The 17,894-nt window shown below is 36.2% G+C and overlaps 1 protein-coding gene and 1 pseudogene across 3 annotated transcripts in view; both read left to right on the plus strand.

Moving 5' to 3' along the window:
• Nucleotides 1-13,665, plus strand: part of AGO3 (argonaute RISC catalytic component 3) — a 132,175-nt gene extending 118,510 nt beyond the window's left edge. For all 3 annotated transcript variants that reach the window (XM_055402949.2, XM_055402950.2, XM_088835135.1), the window contains one exon: nt 397-13,665. In XM_055402949.2, coding sequence (XP_055258924.1) covers nt 397-505 — 109 coding nt within the window. In that variant the 3' untranslated portion in view covers nt 506-13,665. The remainder of the gene's footprint in view (nt 1-396) is intronic.
• A 1,838-nt stretch (nt 13,666-15,503) lies between these two features.
• LOC148777980 (succinate dehydrogenase [ubiquinone] cytochrome b small subunit, mitochondrial pseudogene) lies at nt 15,504-17,894 on the plus strand (annotated as a pseudogene).

Raw genomic sequence — 17,894 nt, forward strand, 5'->3', positions numbered from 1 at the left:
CAATGAGCCAAATAAAAAGCACTGATAGAACTAACTGTCCAAGGTGAGGGTTCCTATTAAGATGTGCAGTCTAGGCTTATTAGTAATAGTGTGATGTAGTGATTTTGTTGCTTTACCATTAGTTCAGGGGAGAGATTATTGGTAATAAAAGTGATATATTCAGACAAAATTGCAGGATGTATTGGATTTGCTTCTAAATAATCCTGGGGAGGTGAGAAAAGTAAAACAGAATTGGCCTTGAGGTCATAGTTATTGAAACTAGATGACAGACATGTCAAAGTTCATTACACTGGCCTCTGTTTTTAGTTTTAAAAAATTTTTCTATAAATAATATTCTTCAGAATTATTACATAAGAATAGGGTTTGGTTTTGTGCTCATTGTCACTTTTCTTACAGTGCTGAAGGAAGTCACGTTTCAGGACAGAGCAATGGACGAGATCCACAAGCTCTTGCCAAGGCTGTACAGATTCACCAAGATACCTTACGCACAATGTACTTTGCTTAAAAAGTCTAAGAGTATTCTCTGAGAGGAAGAACTGGAAGATGAATCGACATGCAACTTATGTTTCCAGTGGAGTCAGCTGGGTGAGGACGCCTCCAGCCATACAGAAACCAACACTGTGTGGGGGCCAGGGTCTAATCTTTATGTTGATACAGGAAGATTGTTTACTTCATCAAGGAACACAGCACCATTATGCAATATGAAACCAGCCAACTGCTTTTTTGTGCGGTCTCCTGTAGGAAGTATCGCGATTGTTTTGTTTTCACTTTCTTGTAGTCTAACCCTTTTAATGCCTTTACCTCAAGTTGCTTGGCAGCACAACTCTTTGCAAAAAAAAAGAAAATGATGTTTTTGTTTTTGTTTTTTTTTAAAAAAAACTACACCTATATGAATAATCAAAGTGATTGTTCACAATGATGTGTGCAAAAAAATTAATGTGCATTCATGTATTCTTGTAAAATTTATCTGTATATTTTACATATATACATGCATACTGCATATGCATATATATCTAGATCTATACTGATAGTAGATATATATGTATCTCTGTATATATTTTATAGTTCATTCCATCGGGAGCCATCTTTCCCTTTTATTATTCTCCCACCACCACTTTCATTTTTCTACCTCCCTTGCCTTTATCACCTACATTTTTTTCCCCTGATGCTACCAGTGACATTCAAGTATTCATGTATCTGGTTCATTTGAATATGAAGCATGACAAACTAGATCTTTATTTTGCACACCCTACTCCTGTCTCTTGTCTCATACACAATTTTGAGTCCTCAACTCTTGGTATTGCTTTCCTAAGAAACAAAATTATTTTATATATACGTATATATATAAAATATGGTTTTGTGAGAGTGAATGTCTGCCCCTTGCAGCCCTCAACTTAAATTTGCCATTTGTGCAATGTGTACATAAGCAGTAGCACCTAAACTCTTCTTTTTCTTTAGTGAATTTGTTAAAGCTGCTATTAAAAAAAAAAAAAAACTTGTCAAAAGTTGTAACTCTATAACTGATGCTACTATTCTAAAGCCTTCTGTTTCTATGTGTTATACATGGAAATCCCTTAAAGCTTTTATAAAGGGTAAATGTTTTACATGATTGGAATCGTGTAGGGTTGAGGTCTCTGAAATTGGGTAGAGAGAAGGGGTTGTTGAGGTTTCTTTTAATTTTTTTTGCTGGTTTACTTGCTGCCTGTCATACCTTAATGTGATTTTCATATATATATTTTTATATATATGTGTTGTATATATAAACATATATGTATGTGTTTTGAAGTATAGCTTTCTTTTCTTTTATATTTATTAGAATAGTGCTTTAATAGGATCGTATTGGCAACATCTTTTATAGAAATATAATCATGTTTATTTTAAGAACTGACAATTCGTTTTTGCTCTCTTTTAGTGCAATAAGCAGTTTTAAAAGAAAGCTGTGTCTGTTTTACATCTTTACCACCAATCGTGGGAGAAACAAACAGGCACCTCCATAATTTTAAAAGGGCAAAGTAATACAGCCTTAATTTCAGAAGGAAAGTTTTATAATTTTCAAGTTTAAAGCATGTCTTATAAAAATCATTATGAAAATGAAGGAAGTTAAATTTCCTAAATGAGTCTTGACCTTGAATATTAGAAATAAAGTTGAAGAACTTTGATTTAATTAATGACAATGACTAGCTTAAGATATAGAAGATATTTAAATTTTTGAAAAGAGCTCGTGTTTATTGAATCATACTGGTAAGGTGCCAGTTTTCATTTACTAAAATGAGTCAGGAAAATACAAAATGATATTTTTAAAACTTTATTTGCTAATTCATCACTAGTGTAACTTTCCTTTTAAAATTAGGGAGATGGTGACAAAGGAAGTTAGGTCTTTGATCATTTGAAATGAGTGAAATCACTGAAATGTTGAAAAACTTTTTTGCAGAACTTTTGTTTTATTAACTTCACTTTAAGATATTAAAAAATACTATAGAGCTGTCAAAACTGAGTTTATCAGTAACCTTGGATTCAAGGGAGCTTTGCACTTTGTAACTCATGAGAATTGCATTAAAATTTTTTTTTTTTTGCACTGGTTCAGAGTGTAGATATTACAGATTGTTTCCAGTGGGCATTGTTGTTAACCTTTCAGAATTCCATCTGCACATGAAAACAAATGGATTAGCTCTTTAGTTTCTCTCTTACCTGTTACCCACGTGATGCCAATTTACTGTATTTTGAGCCTAAAATCTGAGCCCATGTCCTCCAACAGGTATGAAATCTTTTGTCCCCCTGCCAGAAAACTAAGCAAGTACTGTATTTTGTATGTTTATTATATTGAAGTTGCTGAGATGCAATTTACAACACTGTTTCAAAGCTCTTTACATAAGGTAATATTTGTGTAGTATATATGTTTTTCTCCCAACCGCCTCTCCTCCTTCAAAAAATGTCTATAAAGGTTGTATTTTTTTTTACATTGAAATTTCACTGAATATAATCCAGAACATAGACAGGAGAAGGAAATAGTATATCTTAGATGGTAAAAACCTGATGGCGTATGTTTGCTCAGGATGAGTAAAACATCTTCCTTTATCAGTGGGAGTTTCACAGATTCCTGTGGGAGACTTTAGGATCTAGGGAAGAATCTAGATAATTTTCCCCTGTTTACCTAATTTCAGGCACCTAATCTCAGTGCTAAAGTAAAGCCCACAATTTAAATCTATTTAGAAGGAATTTTACAGAGGGAAAGAAAATTTTTTTAACATAAAGCTTTACCTTTGAAATGAGTTCTTTATAGGGTGCTCTTAGAGTTTCAGCATTGCTAGTTTAAAGTTGGTTAACTTGAAAGAATATGTATAGTATATTTCTATTTTGCTTACTAACAAATTGGTATATCAAACTTAATTATAAGAAACTTTGTGCTTAGAATTTTAAGATAAAAGACTAAATGGCACATATTTTTTGAAATTTGTTTTGTTATTGTACTTCTGATGTAGAATCACTGATTTTTTTATTTAAAAAAAGAAGAAAAAAAAGGTTGTTTTGAGTTTAAATGGTCATGAAACTCAACAGTGACCTTTCTGTTCCTGCCCTTGCTCACTAACTATACATACAGTGAATGCTAAATTTCTCTCTGCTGTTTTCTGTGATATGTGAGTGATTTTAAAATGTCAGTCCCAGCAACTGGTGTAAGAGATTTTCATGTGAAGAAGAATTGGGAGCTTAATGTATATTCTGGATGGCAAATATGTAAAGTGCTGATACATGTTTTATATTACAGTATCAAGTTAATGGCATTGAGGACCATGCATTTATAATACTGTAGCTGCTATATTTATTTAATGAAGTGTAGAGTCTGACAGTTACTGCAGTAAACAGTAAGGAAATGAGCAGGATTCAAGGCTAGTGTTAAACTTTTTTTTTTTTCCTAAATAAGATTTAAGAACATGAAATATCAAGATAACAAAGGGTGCTGCCAATTTAGGTTCAATTTAATGTCAGGATACTCTTTCTTTGTTTTAGAAATGTGGATTTTTACTTTAGGAGTTTTGGAAAAGGGTACCTCAGCCTCCTTAGTACTGGTTTTTGGCTTATTTTCACAGACGTACAGATGCCCTTTATTTTTTTCTTAATGTTTACCTTTTAACACATTTCTCAGAAAAAGTATTTGTCTATGAAAATCTTCCTGGTTATAACCTATTAATTTATTTATCTTCCTTGAAGAGAGTCTAGGTGGGATTCTAGTAGGAATATACTGGGTGTTTTAGAAGGCACTTGATAAAGATTCATCTCTTCCTTCTAGCATGGAGACTCCTAGCCTTCTAAACACCTATACTAGTTTTCCAAACTGCAGTAGGTTCTCTAATGACTCACCACTGCCTAAAGTTTACTTATATATTCTCTAATGGCTTTTAGTATGACAGACCTCATGACAGACTTAGTCATGACAGACTTAAGCTATGTCTAGGAAAGTAAAAGCTGAGTTGCCATTCCTTAGAAATGATTGGCAGAGGATCTCAATGTTTAAGGAATAGGCGAACACTCAGAATGCCAGTAATAAATCTGAAGGATCTATTTCTGATGAATTATAGAATAGGAATTAGAGACTCTTATCCAAGAAATTTTGTGGGTATTTGATTCAGAGGCCAACATGAATTTACCATAGGTAGTGATTTTTATGAAATTCATGAAGCTCGCCACTTGGATTCAGCTAGAATATTTTGTAGTCTTGCTATTAAAACTTGATAGTGATGTTTTTCCAAGAGGCTTAACTGACAGGTCTATGTAAATTTTATTTAGTATTATTAAAGCTGGTTTAAATCGTTATTTTAACTCATCCTCTTAGATATTTTCCTATTGAATACTTTTTAAAGACAAGTTGCCGCTAACAGTAGCTTGCTACTTAAATTATCTTTTATGAGTTATCAGTCAAGCTGTAAAAAGACACCATTGGACTGGTATCTTTATTTTGGCTTTTTTAATCCTTTTCATTCTTTTTGAGAATTCATGGATATCGTAAAGCTTCAATATAATACTTGGGAGACTTTATACCACGTGAGACCTTTGTGAGTGGCAGTATAACCCTGACTCTAGATTCTGTCTATATTTTCCTTTTCTCCTCTCATTTGATCATATAAAGCACTTTGTGGTTCTATAGGAGTTGAAAAACAAGCAAAGAATAATGTGTAAAATCAGTACATAAATGGGAAAGTGAGAATTTTCTTTAAAAAAATTCCTACTTACCCTAAGAACATTTTTGATCAGTGGCAAGACTAGAAATGATACTGTGATTAGTGAAACCTAAGCTGACTCACAGGAAGAAAAATTCAGTATCTCTCTCTCTCTCTCTCTCTATATATATATATATATATAGCCTCAAAGGGAAAAATATTTTTTACTTTTTCCTGCTTTTAAAAGTGGTACATTTCAGTTTATAGTTTTCCATGTTGATCAAAATAAGTTCTTTTAACTGAGATACAGTGGTCAAAGCTTGTGCTAATATTATCTACTACTAGTTGAATTTTATTTTTCTTTACCCATCAAAGATAGTGCTCTGTATTTTTACATTGTCGTCAGAATATTTTGCTCTTGAAGTATGGAAACTAAAGATTTTAGTTTGAATTAAACATAGAAGGTTAATAAATTTCATATGGAGGATTGAGATTTACCAATGAGAAGCCCTCTTGAAGTATCAGGTAGCCAACAGAATGACAAAATTAAGATGCTATTGAATCATCCATCCAACCATTGGTCTCCCTTCCTTTTTGAAATCAATATCTGAGGTAACCAAACTCTAATGTTGTGTCTATGTTAGGGTATCATTAAAGCAAAGATGTTCTTCAGGGTAAACGCAGAATTAAATTTTTAAATCGTTTTTTAGAGCAAGGCGGTTCTTAGAAAGTGCCTTTTCAGAAGATGGTGCTGTACACTTTTATTTTTCAAATAGCATGCGGCTAAAAATTTAAAAGATAAATTATTTTAGAACTCCAAGAGTATGACCGTTTCATATAAATAATGTTATTTGTTGTCCTGAATCTGGTCCAAGGGAACCAAATATAGCTTTTACTCAGTAAAGTATCTAAGTAAATGCTCACCAAATGTATTTTGTAGGTTTAAAAACACAGTTTTTAACAGAATTAACCCTTTCAGTTCTCAGCTGTGTTGAAGGTAATCTATATGGCACATAAAACAGCGAGTTTGCTTAACTTTTTAGCAAGGGTACTAGTATAGTAGTAAACCCCCAAAGTCAATGGTAATTTGCCAGAAATTATGTCATAGGCTATTCTCCCCCCTCCAGCATATTGACCCTTTTGTAAATATCTATTGGTGGCCTTTTCTAATTACTCTTTACTAAAGAAGACTGCATATAAAGATAGAGCCAACTCACCAAGGAAATAGGAAAAGTAAAATGATTATTTCTCTATCTTTAGGGAAATTTTTTCTCTTTCAGGCTGCAAGATATATTCTAAATGGCTCCCTCTTTTTTTCTAGCATAGATGAGAAATGATGACAGTGCGTCTATACGATTGGTTAATTAGAAATAGAATATGTAAAAATTAGGCTTTGGAGGAAATAAGTAAAAGGAAGGCTAATAGCAGAATTATTCCTACTGGTTGGAAATGTAGTAATCTATCAGAAAGCAATTTTCTCCTGAACTAGAAGTAGTAAACAGCAGTAAATGATCACCTAACCAGTTCTTGCTTGTGAACTTGGTGAGCACTCTTCCAGAAAAGGATAGACTTAAAAAACAGACAAAAGAACACCACACCTCAGTAACCTTGTATGCTGCATTATGTAATAATGATAGTGAAATTATATTGATTGTTTGGAGTGTACTATGTCTGTCTGCAAATACACATGCACATTAAACTTTCTCATTTTTTATAATGTCATAATAGCAATTATGGGTTTATTTTTTTAATATTAATTTTTCTATTGTGATGTTTATATTTATTGACAATTTGTGCGCAACTTTTATATTTTGCTTAGATATTGGTTTTAAGGTATTTTATTTTTATAGATATTTCTAGCTTTTCCTCTTTCTTTATAATATCAGCTAAGATGGAATGTTAACATACCAACCAAACTACTAATTCCATAAACTCTAGAGTTTGGATTTTTACCAATAAACCATTAACACTATTTTCTAACTTAGAATATTTAATGTTGTTTATATAGTGGGCATTAAAAAAGACAGTCTTTAGACAGATTTCTAAATGTGGAGGGGAAGTGGGACATTCCTAAAAGTTAGATTTCCTTTCCTTAAGTATCAAACTAACAGACTGGATTGATTTCACCTGATCTGCAGATTGGGGCCAGCTTGTTACACTTCTTTTTCTAACTTCAGCTACAGTTGAAACTGCTTATATGGTTACATCATTCAGTATTAGGATTATGATACCATTTTTATAGACCTGGAAAACAAATAGCAAATGATCCAGAAGTCAGTGATAATTGACTTTGAAATGGGGTGTCCCCTCCCCTGCCATAATTATATTATATGGAAGATTTGCTACCCTGATCTTTTTCCTACTGTGCTTTTAAAATTGTTTTAACCCTACCATACTTTTAAAGTTGTTTCTTCTTCATCAAGAAGAAACAGAGTTTAAGTAGCTAAACTTAAGATAAAGACTGATTAATACTGTATTTGAGCTAGTTAAACACTTAAGTAATAATTATGAATTTGAATTAATTGGAGGACAGTTAAAAGTATCATTATATGATATTAATTTCAAGTGTAATATAGTCACTTTAGTTTCCTAGCGAATCAGTTCGGTTCAGTTGCTCAATCGTGTCCAACTCTTTGTGACCTCATGGACGAAGAGATCAAGATTATTTGTATTGACATTAACTTTTTATAAAGGTATATGAAAAAGTGAATTCTCTTAAACAGGTAAAACATTTCCATTGTATTTTTACACAGTGAATTTTCTTGGTAAGCCATTTTTTTTCTGTAAGAAATTAAAAGATAAACTTGATCCCATCCTCTGAGCTTTAAATTCTAAATTATCAGAGTTTGATGTATGACATTTTGCCATATTATATTCTTTCACTGAGAGGGGTAAATGAGAAAGTTTCAAGTAATTATAATCGGAAAAGTTACTTTTATGTTATGTGAAACAATAATTTAAAATGAATCAACGTGTGATTTCATATAGATGTTAGTTATATCACTTCCCCCCCACATTTTTGCCAGTTTCAGTGGGTTTTTAAATATTCATAATACACTAAGCTACTTCCTTTACCCTGACATCAAGTAGTAATTGAAGGCTGGTATCCGGGAGTTGGTGATGGGCAGGGAGGCCTAGCACGCTGTGGTTCATGGGGAGTGACTGAACTAAACTAAACTGATTCTGATTATAGGAATTTGTTGATACTAAAAAACTAAATATGTTTTAAGCAGTCAGATATATTTTTGTTCCAAGTATATGCCCCCCTCTTACGGATATTTGTTGTGGTCATAATTTTAATAGTTTTATTCATTATACTTCAACATTGCCCAGTTTGGCAGGCATATAATTCTTGTAGGCCAATATTTTTAAGGCAGCTTTAAGTAGAAGTCCTCCTTTATTTTCTTTTTTTCCTTCCAAAAGCTCTTAGAAACCTGACATATAGAGCTTATTTCGTTCTTTATGGTTGGCTCCATAAATCAGGGTACCTAGCATCAGTGCTGAATTATCATGCTGAAATACTGGGTGACGTGCTCAAGCTTACAGTCACCTCTTAGAGCTGTCATGAATAGTCTTATTGAGTAGGAAACAGATAGGAATATTGGTCATTAGAACTTTGCTTTTTTGTGTGATGTTTTATTTCTAAAAATTGATTATATGCAAATCTACAATGTTATAAGTTTAAGAGGCTGTGCCAGAGACTAGAGAGGGAGATTACTCTGGTATTTAATGCCTAAAACTTTCCAGCTTTATTTACTTCATAGCTTTAGTTGGAAGGACAAACAAAAATCCTTTAATTTGGCCCTTTATTTTTAGAACCAAAGAAGGAAGAACTTTTCTACAAAAGATGTTGCAGGTGTGATGGGAGAGCTTTGTGAAGAAATGGACTAGTGGGTTTGTGAGAGTATGTAGTAGGGGGAAAATGAGGAAAAGGAAAAGGCTTCTTTGCTGGAATCCTTTTGGACAGAAACCTTAAATTGTTTGATACTTACCTATTTCTCATAGTCACGCTGTAAAAGAGGAACTCTTGTTATTTGAACCTAAGAAAGTGTCTCTGTAAACTAAATGTATTTTATGTTGTTTGTTGTTCCAGATCTAAAGGTACATCTGTCTTCATTAGAGACGTTGCTTCTGAATTGTAATTTTAAAATGAAGTATTTTTATTAAATTGAGCCACGACATTGCTATCAACAAAGCTTCTCCAGCTTTTCCCTTTATATAAAAAACACAGAACCTTCCCAGACAAGGTAGTCTTTCCTGTAAAAAAATATATTTTTTGATAAAAGATTTGGGGAAAACACTGGTAGGATGTGATGAAGAGGGAATTTTGCCTAACATAGACAGTCCAGCCAGGTTAATGGATACAGTTTGATCCCAGGGAGTTTAACAAGAGGAACCTTTGGTAGCAGGTAAATGTTTGGTTTTGGTAGCAACAGGCTTGGATCTCTGGTGGTGATTAACTGCGAATATCTCCCTGTTTCACAGAAAGGGAGTGATCTCATAATGTTGATGATCCTGCATGTTCTGTTTTTCTAATTCAGAAATCAAGTCTAGCAAGCACTAACCAAAATCTAATACTTTGTCCCCCCATAAGATTCTTAAAAAGTTTTCCATGAGCTTTCTCATTTCTTAGCCCAGAGTACAACCCTTCTCTTTAAAAAAGAAAGAATAAGGATTTAGAGGCAGTTTATATAGAATTCTGCTTTGAGTAAATGTCTTTAAAATACTTTGGAAAGAAAGATCACATACCACAAGTTACGGCTTGATTGAGAGACTCTCCGAATACTGTTTTCATGTTTGGGTTCTGAAGTTTTTTCTTTGACATACCATTCTTTGATTTACTTGAGTGCCATCATTTTGTTTGGAGATGTTGTCCGTGTTTTATGCCATTTATGAATCGTGCAGTTCTTCTCTCTCCTCCCCCTTACAGACACACACAAACACACACACACTATTAAAAGGGGGAGGGAGAAAAGAAAAAAGATAGTAAGAATCATTAGACTGTAACTTTAGTAAATAATGATAGAGAGAAATCCTAACTTGGTTGTATGAGAATTAAGATTGAAACTGTTAGTACTGCAACTATTCTCTCTGTCCATAAAGGTTTTTACTACCTGTAGAGTGAGAATGTGTACAGAATATGTATCTGAAATAGGATGTTATAGCAAAGTAATAGAGAAAATTATCCTTGAAAGTAACATTTCAGTTTTTTGCAACAGTGGTGCCCATATTCTTAAGGAAAATTAATATAGCTTCTGGTTTTAATGAGTCAGACTCTGATTTAAACATCAGAAGATTTGTAACTGATTCTGACTTGTCATCTTAAATATATAAAAATTATATTAAATGAATACTTAAGACTCTTATGTCCTCTTAATTTACATATTATTCCAGACCTTAGTTCTGTAGATATATCTCTCACCTATATGCCTCTTAGTGTGTGCAAAGTTCCAAAGTTTTTTAAAATTCATTTTGTAGTCAAATCTGAACTAAAAGGAGAAAGCAAAATAAGTTTAGAATACCAGAACTTTTAGAAGATCACAACCGGAAAAAGATGGTTGAGAACTTGTTGCCTTTGAGGGTATTGAAAGTGTTAGTCACTCAGTCGGGTCTGACTCTTTGCACCCCCATGGACTGTAGCCCACCAGCCTCCTCTGTCCATGGAATTCTCCAGGCGAGAATACTGGAGTGGGTAGCCATTCCCTTCCCCAAGGGATCTTAAAGGCCTCTAAAACTTGAGCTGAGACTTGGAGTTTAGTCAGCTCTACCACTAATTTGCTCTGTGTCCTTAAGGCAAATTCCTTAATCTCTTCATGCCTAGGTTCTTGTAAAATGGTATTGATAATACCTGGCCTCACCTCCCTCACAAAGTAGTTCTAAGAATAGGATGATATTTGCGACAGTGCTTGAGTTCTCTAAAAGAAAAGTGATTCAGAGGTTCAAGATAAAAGAATATTGTTGTACGAAGTGTTCATTTCCAGTTTGCCTCTATGAAAGTATCTTTAGTTACCACCCTGGATCATTTTATCGAACAAATGTAAGAGAAACTGAGGCTTTATCATGGTAGGGTGTTCGCCTACAAACGTATCCTGGTCAATTTCTCCCCTGCTAGCTATCGCACAGGGGAATTTTTCTATATAATCATTTTTGGAAAAAGTGCAACTCCAAAAACCAAACTCCTTTTAGTGGTGCTGTGGCAGCTGTGATTGTATTTCGAGTTAGATTAATGTGATGAAACCATCAGATAATCAAAAATTAACTAACTTTGCCTTTTGCCGTCAGGCATTTTTGCTGTGGACTGGCATCAGAGGCTGTTGTACAACCAGATAGTTAACCATTTGTTATTCCTTTGTTTCTTGCAGATTTTTTTGTACCTTTTTTTGGAGTATGGGGTTAGGTTTTAAGAAGGAAAGTGTGCTTCTTTCACTTAACACTTCACAGAGTTGACCTTGCTTTCCAATCACCATGTACCTGTAATAAATCATATTAAAAGGGTTTTTTTCTTCATTTAAATTCAGTTCTGAGCATCTGCAGGTGATTTTAGGCAGCCTGTTGGTGTCTGACCCAGTTATCTTTATGGATTGTGGGCAGAACCTTACATTTTTACAGACTTACCCACTTTCCTGGGGGTAAGGGGCTCCTGTTTCTAGGAAAAAAACAAAGGGCACATCACCACAGGTTGTATAAGCAATTCCTTTGCTTGTTTGTTTTGTTAAGAAATAAAGGATGCATTTGAGGTACACAGGGTATGAATGCATACAACATTTATTTTTTATCTCTATAGATGCTGATCTCCCCTTCTTGCAGGCAGTTTGAGCTTTTAGCTCATCGCTAACATGGGTGATGTCTGCCTTAGTTTTATAGGATAATAAAAATTACAAGTACTGAAAAGTTGGGGAGGTTCATGCTTGGAAAATGAACAAAAAAAATCCACCTTGCTGGGTGAGATAGCTGAGAACATTGGATATTTCAGGAATACTTTTAAACAGTTTTTGCTATAATGTGTAGCTTTAATATCTGTCTTCAGTTATAGACCCATGAAAGTATTACTGTATCTTATGAATAAAGATCATTCTTGTGGACTATGTGGATGCATTCATAGGCTGTGGGAAGCAGTGGTGTGTGTGTGTGTCTGCGTGTTGTGTAAATATTCTATGTTTATAACACTGTGTATTACATAAGTTTATATAGGAAAAACGTGTTTCTTTAATGTTTTGGGGGACTAAAATTGTAATATAACCATTCCAGTGTAATCTGACCACTCACTCTAGAGAGCATTTATACTACACACAGATACACACCCCTAAAGCGTGGCTAACTGCTCCCACTTTAGATAATTGCTGCTTTTTTTAAAACACAAAATAATGGAGGAGGAAATAGCACTCTTTTTAAAGGGGCTTTTCTGAAAAGTAAAATGTAAATATAGGACATGTGGGGAGGGTGGGGCCATCTGCAGATGTCCTGCAGATGGACAAATAGCTTTTTAAATTTTACTTTTTAACCATCTTAACCGTGTGTGCCTATTTGTACTGCAGATGTGAAATATTTGGGGGGGTTAATATCAGTATGTTTTGAAACTGAATTATTACATAAAATCAGAGTAACCTCTTTCTCCATCCTCCTTTTCCACACTAACTATTCTTGCCAAATATTTCTACCAAAACCAAGTTTCAGCATGGTAAAACGATGGACACTCAAACCTCCTTCTTCATCTTCCCTATCCTGTCTTATACCCGGTCTGGCCTTACATTTTTTTTTGTTGGCTTTTCATAAGTAAGAACAATTTACTGTAGTTTAGAGACTGCAGAATTTCAAAATGTTTATCTGTAAGCCTTCCTTTGTTAATGTTTGGTTACACAGTCACATTAGTTAAAACAGTGGAGTGAGTCAGTGGAGTGAGTCTGAGTTCGTAATATGCTGTAAGATAAAATCTTGACTGATATTAAACTTGACGGCTGCATATTATTAAGAGGAAATTGGATTACATGGTGGGTGGGAGCTAATCTATGATATATATGTAATCACTGTATAATTAGAAACACCAAATGTCGAGTCCTATCACTGTGTACTTGGGGGCCAGGCTTTGGATATGGTTGTCATTTTAATTCCTTGAAGACTGTATGTCATTAAGATGAGCAGAAGGCAAATAAAGTTTTTAAACAAAAATGCTTGGGGGGTATTTAAATTATGTTCCCCCAAAAAATCTTTACTACAAAAAACCTAGGGTTGAGATTGAGAAGTTTCAAGCCGCTTTTTTAAGCAAGTTCAGTCACTTACAATATTTTATGTTAAAGAAATTGTCATGATTCTTTCTGAGCCAAACTGTCACTAAAGTGTCCTGTGACAGAACCACTCCTCTTTTTTCTGCCATTCTGTGTATTGGAAGAGTTCTATGTTGTATTTGTTTTTAATCCTTGATTTTAAAATATTAATGGTTTTAGTGTTGCTTAGCATCAGTTTGAAGTGTAACTTTCACTAATAACTGCAATAAAAAGAAAAGCTTTGCTCCAAACTTTCTGTTGGTGTGTGTTCATCATTACTGCACTACAGACTTAGGTAAAGGGAGTTAGTATGAAAGAGTAGAAAGAATTTAGGCTTTAAGAATCATAAAGTCCTGGATTCTAGACACGTTCCTTGATGCTTCTAAATAATAGTAGGGCTGTTGGGATATTCAATGAGTTAATAGTTGGAAAGTACTTGATAGTGCTGGGCATGCAGATGGAACTCAGGGCTTAAAGAGGTTCTCCCTGGGGACTTGCCCGATGGTCCAGTGGCTAAGACTGTGCTTCCACTGCAAGGAGTACTCAGGTTTGAGCCCTGGTCAGGGAAGTTATGCATGTAAAAAAAAAACCCAACTCTGATGGGTCTGGAACTCCATAGGGGGGGAAATAAAGCGATGTAAAATACAACTAAAAAACTTTCTCCTCCATCTAAATAAGACATTGGGTCTCTTAGACTCTCCTTCCTGGGCGGGGTGGAAAGAGGAGTAAGCAAGAAGTCAGGCTTGCCAACTGCCAAGCGGTGAAAGAGCTCCACAGGTAGGAGAGACAGAAACAGAGATGAACTGGAGAAATCTTCACAGGCCCAGAGGTGGACACACAGCCAGGCAAGGCAGGCAAGACCACACTGGACTGAAAGTTTGAAAACCAGCTCTCAACAGGCACGGCTGCGTGATCTCAGCTATATTTCTTCTCATTTCATAATTGAGGTTAACAGACTAAACTCGGAGGTCTCAAGTTGGCCGCCAGTTTCAGTCTGCAAATAATTTTTGTTTGGTGTTGAAAATATTTTTATTGATTGCTAACATTTAAAGAGTCGGACACAACTGAGCAACTGAACTGAACTGAACTGATCATTTAAAAGTTGGCAATGGACAGAGAAGCCTGATGTGCTGCAGTCTGTGGGGTCACAGAGTCGGACACAACTGAGTGACTGGACTGAATTGACTGAACATTTTAAAAATCAGAAGATCTCACATAAAAATCCCTTCAAAGGTTAAGCAATTCATCAGTTTCATTATTGCTTCAGAAGCTGCCACGAGGGGAAGCTCAGGAGTGGCTGCCCCCTTTGGATGGAGCAGACTCCACAGCCCCCATTGCTCTTTGCCCAGGCTGCACTGGGCAAATGTTTGACTCAAAGGAACCCTAGGAGGAACTCACTACTTTGAAGGATTCCAACCTAAATATTAAAAACGTGTCCCTTCTTTATATGTTTACCCTATTTATGTTCTCCAGAACATCAGAGAATTCAGTCTGATGCTATCTTGCCATTCTGTATCCTGTACCCCAGGCTTCCCCCACCTCCATGTCCCCAGACTCTGTGCAACCCTAACAGTACAGTTTGTGTTCTTGAAGGATCTTGTTACTGATGCTGAAGCAGCACTGGTTATCTTAATAAATGCTGATGGGTTGAGTTTCTTTAACTATGTGTGTCAGCTGTTTGACAAATAGAATCACTCTAATGTCAGTCCTGCCCCAAAACCACTGATATAAGTTCAGTAACTATAGCCAGATTCATAAGGCATGCTCTGATAAGCCAGGCTGTAGTAAACAGTGAAAAAGTGCAAGTGTAGTCACTCGGTTGTGTCCAACTCTTTGCAACTTCATGGACTGTAGCCCTCCAGGCTCCTCTGTCCATGGAATTCTCCAGGCAAGAATACTGGAGTGGGTAGCCTTTCCCTTCTCCAGAGGATCTTCCTGACCCAGGGATTGAACCTGAGTCTCCTGCCTTGCAGGCTGATGCAGTTTCTTTACCAGAGAAGCCTGGTAGCATACACAATTGTACCAGAAAATCATGACGGTTATCTCGGGAAACAGTAATCAACCAGTTGCTCTGATTGATTAGTAAGACATGCTGAAGTGGACAGAACAAGTCACCAATTCTATTAAAATCCAGCTGCTTGAAACTTTTTCAGAGAAAAGGGTGCTCAGAGCACTACAGTAAGACATACAGAAGTGAGGCGGTTGTCTAAGGAAAATTCCAAGGTGGTTTTTCATTTGCAGGGTAGCGGGGGGGCGGCGTACATCTTGAACTCTTAAGTTCTCATAGTTTCCATGTTTCAGTCTTTGATCATTTGACAAATTCTTTGGCTGCTGAGACTTGCACAGCTTGCAGCTGCTTTAAGAAAATTAATTAGGTTAATCCGTCAGTGCCAAGAGAGGACAGGATCATTTTTACAATGTTTGATAAAATGTTTCATCAGTTCAGTTCAGTTCAGTCGCTCAGTCGTGTCCGACTCTCCGCGACCCCATGAATCACAGCACGCCAGGCCTCCCTGTCCATCACCAACTCCCGGAGTACACTCAAACCCACGTCCACAGAGTCGGTGATGCCATCCAGCCATCTCATTCTCGGTCGTCCCCTTCTCCTCCCGCCCCCAACCTTTCCCAGCATCAGAGTCTTTTCCAGTGAGTCAACTCGTCGCATAAAGGACAAGAATCTTTTAGTTTTTATCTAAAGATTGAAAAATATTTCAATATTTTATCTAAATATTGAAAAAAGATGACTTTTTTCTACCTTGTCACTTTTGTTACTTCTATAATTTCTACAATCTATAAAGATCTTTGCGATGCCTTTATAGAGCAGCACTTTTCTCATACTATTCTCCATTAAAATATTTTCCTTTAAGAATAATACTTGGGTTACTTATTTAAAAAGAAAAGCAGACATATTCATGGCTTATGAATTATGAAACTTTATATGTCGTCTGCTTCTCAACTGAAACACATTATTAATAGACTTTTTCACTAACTGACCTCAGAAACAGCCCAGTTCAAAGATACTTGCTACTGCTAACTGTACAGTATTACTCTTTGCTGCTGCTAAGTCACTTCAGTCATGTCCAACTCTGTGCGACCCCATAGATGGCAGCCCAGCAGGCTCCTCCAACCCTGGGATTCTCCAGGCAAACACGAGTGGGTTGCCATTTCCTTCTCCAATGCATGAAAGTGAAAAGTGAAAGTGAAGTCGCTCAGTCGTGTCTCTTTGCGACCCCACGGACTGCAGCCTACCAGGCCCTCCCCCAATGGGATTTTCCAGGCAAGAGTACTGGAGTGGGGTGCCATCACCTTCTCCTGTATTACTCTTTACTGCAGCATAAAGTACTCTTGACTGCTAGACGGAATTTGCACATTATGTTGCAAAAACTGAAACCAAAAACATCGGAATAGTGTCGATGCTTTACTAAACAGGATTTCAGTCACAACCGTCATTCGGATGGTTTTCATTTGTAATTTTTTTTGGCGGGGGGGCTGTGCTGGGTCTCTGTTGCTGCATAGGCTTTTCTCTAGTTGCATTGCAAGAGCTTCTCACTGAGGAGGCTTCTCACTGTGGCGCACAGTCTCTAGGGTGTGTGGGCTTCAATAGTTGTAGCACGTAGGTTCAGTAGTTGTGACTCCCTGGCTCTAGAGCACAGGCTCAGTAGTTGTGGCGCAGGTACTTAGTTGCTCTGTGGCATGTGGGATCTCCAGACCAGGAATCAAACCCATGTCTCCTGCATTGGCAGGTGGATTCTTTACCACTGAGCCACCAGGGAAGCCCCACTTGTAATATTTTTATACAAATGTAAAATTAAAGTTGCCGAACCATTTTATTAGTTTAATTTTTCTGATTTGTTTTTGTCCTCTTACAAAGATTTTAGGTTATAAAAATTTGCCATTTGTGGTATTCCCTTGAATAGTTTTTTTTTTTTTTACTATATTGGAAGATGTGCTTTAAATCTTTAATTAAAAAATATTACTAGTATCTATGTTAAGACCCTTTAAAGGAGCGACAGAGCAGCTCTCTGGTGGCCGAGTGTCCTCTATGGTGCCTTAGGAATACAGGCTCTGTTCCTCCAAACACCAGTGGTCAGACCCAGGCATATCTCAGTGTTTCTCCAGGACTGACCACCTCTAGGATGGTGTGTGGGATACAGGCTGTTCACCCAACATGCAGCCACCATTCTGGATTCAAGGTTGCAACTCTCCACTGGACTGGTGAGAGGGCTGTCAGAGTTTCACCCTGAGGCCTACTTCCAGCAGCATGTTTGAATCCTTGCTCTGTGATGGACTGGCTGCAGCCCTCCCTCTTCACAGTCACTGGGGCACTGGACAATTTGTGACTATGTTCCAGTGGAGGCATCACAGAAAGCTGTCACAGCAGGCTTTTTGGCTCTCAACTTTCACTTTTGTGGGGCTTTGTTATTTCAACCATCATGATGTGGGCATCTATGAAGTCATGGCTATGCTATGGAACCCCTGA

The sequence above is a fragment of the Moschus berezovskii genome, chromosome 4 (assembly GCF_049115385.1).
Source record: "Moschus berezovskii isolate FMDL1 chromosome 4, NW_MosBer_1.0, whole genome shotgun sequence".
NCBI lineage: Eukaryota > Metazoa > Chordata > Mammalia > Artiodactyla > Moschidae > Moschus > Moschus berezovskii.